At 40.2% G+C, this 4,757-nt stretch overlaps 1 protein-coding gene across 1 annotated transcript; it reads left to right on the forward strand.

The window, feature by feature from the left end:
* The first annotated feature begins 673 nt into the window (after nt 1–673).
* On the forward strand, nt 674–1,630 carry LOC112060539 (olfactory receptor 14A16-like). The gene has a single exon (XM_024111482.3). The coding sequence runs from the start codon at nt 674–676 to the stop codon at nt 1,628–1,630; it is 957 nt and encodes a 318-aa protein (XP_023967250.3).
* The last annotated feature ends 3,127 nt before the right edge of the window (nt 1,631–4,757 follow it).

The following is a 4,757-nucleotide window of genomic DNA, read 5'->3' on the forward strand; positions in this document are numbered from 1 at the left end:
GACTGGCCTAAGGTCACACAGCAGGTCACTGGCAGAGACAAGAGTAGTGCCCAAGTGTCCTGACAACCCCTGCATTGCACAGGGCAGAGTAAACGATACAACATAGCGGTGATGGAGGGATGCTACTAATCCATTGTTACATGCAGGCCGAAGTGCAGCTGGGAGTTGTTACCATAAATCAGTTTGGAAGCAGGCAGCTGGCCGTCTAGGCACAGAGCTTGGGATAGAAACTACTTATGATGCTGGAGGAGTCTATGTCATATTGGCTTACAAAGTGGGAATCAAGCTGTGTTAGCATTTTAGTCTATTAGTTTCATGCCCAAGTTGTGAGCTTATTGATGGTCGCAATTTGGAGTGTGCTTTGTTCCATCCTTCATACTGCATTTTATCAAGCCACACCATGGGCAAAATCCTCAGATGGGATAAAGTGATGAAGCTGTGTTGAGTTTAAAGGAGGTTACAGTAGAGTGAGAACGTGACTGATTGATTGTCAGAGGCGAGGAGCATTAACAACACCTACTCATTGTAAGTCATGAGTTCTGTGCACATTTGACATTCATATAATGAGATATTAGGGAAAGGAGAAACGGGACCATTCTCTCTGTCACTCTAATCCTGACCATTGTCCTTCTCATTCCCTCCACAGCCATCACATAGCGTACTGAGGAAGAAAATGTCCAACCAAACCACTGTGACTGAATTTCTTCTCCTGGGATTTTCTGACATTTGGGAACTGCAGATTTTACACTTTGTGGTGTTTCTAGTGCTTTACCTGATATCCCTGCTGGGGAACCTTCTCATCATCACAACCATAGCCCTCGACCACCACCTTCACTCCCCCATGTACTTCTTCCTGATGAATCTGTCCATCCTAGACTTCGGCTACATCTCTGTCACCATCCCCAAATCCATGGCCAATTCCCTCATGAACACCAGATCGATTTCTTATTCTGGATGTGTTGCCCAAGTCTTTTTTTTCTTATTATTTGCTTCAGCAAATTTTGCCTTACTGACCATCATGGCGTACGACCGATATGTCGCCATCTGCCAACCACTGCACTATGAGATGGTGATGACTAGGAGAGCTTTCGTCCAAATGGCATCCAGTGCCTGGATCAGTGGTTTTCTCTACTCTGCATTGCACACCGGTAACACGTTTGCAATATCGTTCTGTGGAGGCAACATGGTGGATCAGTTCTTCTGTGAAATCCCCCAGCTCCTCCACCTTGCCTGCTCTGACTCATACCTCGGTGAAGTTGTTATTATTTCTCTTAGTGTGCTTTTATGTTTAATCTGCTTTGCTTTTATAACTGTGTCATATTATCAGATCTTCAAAACAGTGTTGAGAATCCCTTCTGAGCAGGGCCGGCATAAAGCCTTCTCCACCTGCCTCCCTCACCTCCTTGTGGTTTCCTTATTCCTTTTCACTGCCACCTTTGCCTTCCTGAAACCCACCTCCAACTCAACCTCAGATCTGAATCTCTTGGTGGGTGTTCTCTATTCCATAATGCCCCCAATGATGAATCCGATCATCTACAGCATGAGAAACAAAGAAATGAAAGCTGCGCTGAGTAAACTGATAGGTTGGAGGTTATTCAGCAAGAATAAAATGTCTATATTTCGCCACTGATCATGATTTCATTCTGTGTTTCTTTATAAATATAATCATCTGATGACATTATTGCCTTCATGAGAACATACTGTACAATCTGTTTATGCAGAATTGGGTATTGACACTAGTCAAAATCCAGACAAACAATTCAAGAAAAAAAGTGGTTACTAAAGGTTTACATCAATGTAATTAAGATTGGACTCTATCTATCTATCTATCTATCTATCTATCTATCTACTGCTAGCCATCACCATTCTATGTGATAACCTTGCACATAAAATCAGTAGCCATAGCAAAGTCCCTAGTGGGTTCTCTGGCTCTTCTAATTTTTCAATGGTATCAATGCATTTGTTCTTTGGGGTTTTTTTTGTTTGTCAGATTTTTAGTTTGTTTTTGTTTAGTTGTTTGTTGTTTTTATTTGTTTCTTTGTTCCAGGTGGGTTTGCAGGTGGGAAGGCCTGGAGAGGTATTGAGTGTTTGGTAAGACAGGATATTCAATGTTTGCCTTCTCTTAGCGTGCTCATATGTCATCTCTTTGATGGGGTTTTCTGAGTGAGCTAAAGGTTGCTTTCCACAGTGATAAAAGGGTGGAAAAGAAGTTTCTGCATGGCTAAGTTCCTCCTGAAATGATTATGTATATACTGTTGGGATATTATTGTATTATTAATGACGTATTAAGAGACAAAAAGCCTCAAGTAGCTGTCTTTTATTGTTTTAACCTGAAGAAGAGCTCTGTGTAGCTCGAAAGCTTGTCCGTCTCACCAGCAGAAGATGGTCCAATAAAAGATATTACCTCACCCATCTTCTCTATGTAAGAGCTGTGTCAGTCTTGCTATGGTGCAAAGAATGTTTTGAAGAGAAACTTTTTCCAATGTTTTCTAAAAAAAATCTAACTTGGGATAATGAGGCCAAATTTGATTGCATTGAAGTCACTGAGGTTTAGCCTCTAACTTCAAAGAAATTAGGATTTGGCCATTAGCCTAGGATCCTGAATTGGCTGACATACCCCTGGAGAAAGTGACTATGACAGAAACATATGGGTCTGATATCCTAACTCATCTAAACCAGCACCAATATAGACTAGACCCATTGACATCACCAGTTTAATACTGATGAGGTTCTGGCCCAAAGTGTCTGGGCTCCACTCAGTAGTGACATAAATACTGGTGTAAGTTAGTTGTTCGGGGTCATTTTGTTCTAGCCTTGGTGTAAGTGGAAAAGTGCCATCACATTCACTTATTTGATGTTCCATACAATATCTCATGTAGATCTACTCACTTCCAAGCTGAGAAAGGATCTCAGAAGTTATTAGTATTATAATACTGTCTTTGTGCATGGTTCTGTACATGACATATATGACAGACATAAACAGATCATGTGATTAGATAACTAGCTAGCTAGATAACGAATCTATGAAAATTATGGTGCTTCTTTTCCTGTTAATGATTGTCTTTGTCCACATCATGATTTTCTTATAAGTACTCCTTATTTAGCAAAGATTTTTTATGACTATATCTTACTCCATCACTCATTTACAAATAGCTTATCAAAAGTACTCGGTGTTTGGACTTCGAGCTGTTTTGACTGGATACATTTTAAACATGCTGTGTTTTGTTTCTCTGAATAAATGGAAGTATCACACATGGGTTCCTGAAACATCAAGGGGCTAATTCTCAGCTGCTTTAAATTGTCATTGCTCTGTTGAAGTCAATTGATCTCTGATAATTTACACCATCTGAGGATCTGGTCCAAAAACTCATGATTATGGAATTAAAACTCACTTTGAATATTCTGTATAAAGGCCCTGATTCCTCAGCCACTTCAACACATCCTAAACTTTAAACACATGAGAGGCCCCATTGAAGGTTTAAAGAAAAACTTATACTTAAGTCTCTGTTGGTTATGGGTTAGGGTTATGGAGAGGGCTTAAGTCTGACACCAAATTGGTGTCAGATCCTGTCACATTGTACAAATTACTCTCCTTTCCCAATCAAATAAAGCCCTGCCTTTGGTGCACTGGACTTATACTCCCTTTCTGGGTTCTGGATTATTAACATGAAATAAAAGTTTATCTCAAAGCCAGAATCTCTGGGTCTTCTTCTCCAAACTCACCAGTCCAGTATGCCCCTTCATCACCAACTTCTCCCTCTTAGATGTCCTCACCAGCATGGTCATCCCGATGGTGAGCAATTGGGAGACAAATTCCTTCCCAAGCTACCATGCCCAGGCATACTTCCACTTCCTGATGGACTGCATGGAGTTCTTCCTCTTTGATGTCATGTCCTTAGACTTCTATATGATCATCTGATACCTGCTGCAATACGTCACCATCGTGAGCAATCGTATCTGCCTCTGGCTGGCGGCTGCCTCATGGCGAGGGGTAACATTTGCAAAAGCACTTATGTGGCAAGGTTCCATTTTCAAAAATGCCTTAGTCACTCAGGCCAGATTTTTAAGGGTATTTCGGTGCATTGTGAGATTTTCAAAAGCATTTTAGCACTTAAAACCCATTGATTTCTATAGGTATTAAGCACGTAGGTTATTTTGGTACTCCTCCATAGGCACCTAAATACCTTTAAAAAGCTAGCCATATTATATTTATAAGTGCCAATGTCACTTTTGAAAATAAGACTTAGGTACCTAAATAACTTGGTGGGGGGTGAATCTGTGTGTGTGTAAGTGAGTGTGTGTGTGTGTGTGTGTCTGTGTTTATATGAGTAGAAAAGAGAGAATGTATAGCAAGACACTGGAAAAGTTTTGCTGCTATAGTAATACAAACAAACTCCCCTAATGTAAATGTACTAGTAGTTTTGCTGGAATTGCTTTCACTCGTTCTCTGAGAAAAATAAGCCACATCACAGAAGCATTTTTAAGGTGGATTAACCATGTTTACATTAGGGGTTTTACCGGAATAGAAATGTTGCAAAAAAAAAAAAAAAATCACACTTCCAAGCTGACATTGCTATGATGGTGAAAGTTTCTAGTGTAGATCTGGCTTATGTGTTTCTTTTTGTGAGATTACATTATAAGTGCAATGTACTGAGACTTTTCTTTCACCGTGTGTTTGCTAGTCAAATACACTCCTCACATGTGTGTTGTTATCAGTGTACATTATTGTGAGTGTATACCTGAGTTGAAATCAATGT

Source organism: Chrysemys picta, chromosome 12 (assembly GCF_011386835.1).
Source record: "Chrysemys picta bellii isolate R12L10 chromosome 12, ASM1138683v2, whole genome shotgun sequence".
Lineage (NCBI taxonomy): Eukaryota > Metazoa > Chordata > Testudines > Emydidae > Chrysemys > Chrysemys picta.

Bases quoted from the DNA above. Each gene is read 5' to 3' on its own strand.
- LOC112060539 (XM_024111482.3), top strand. From the start codon at position 674: ATGTCCAACCAAACCACTGTGACTGAATTTCTTCTCCTGGGATTTTCT.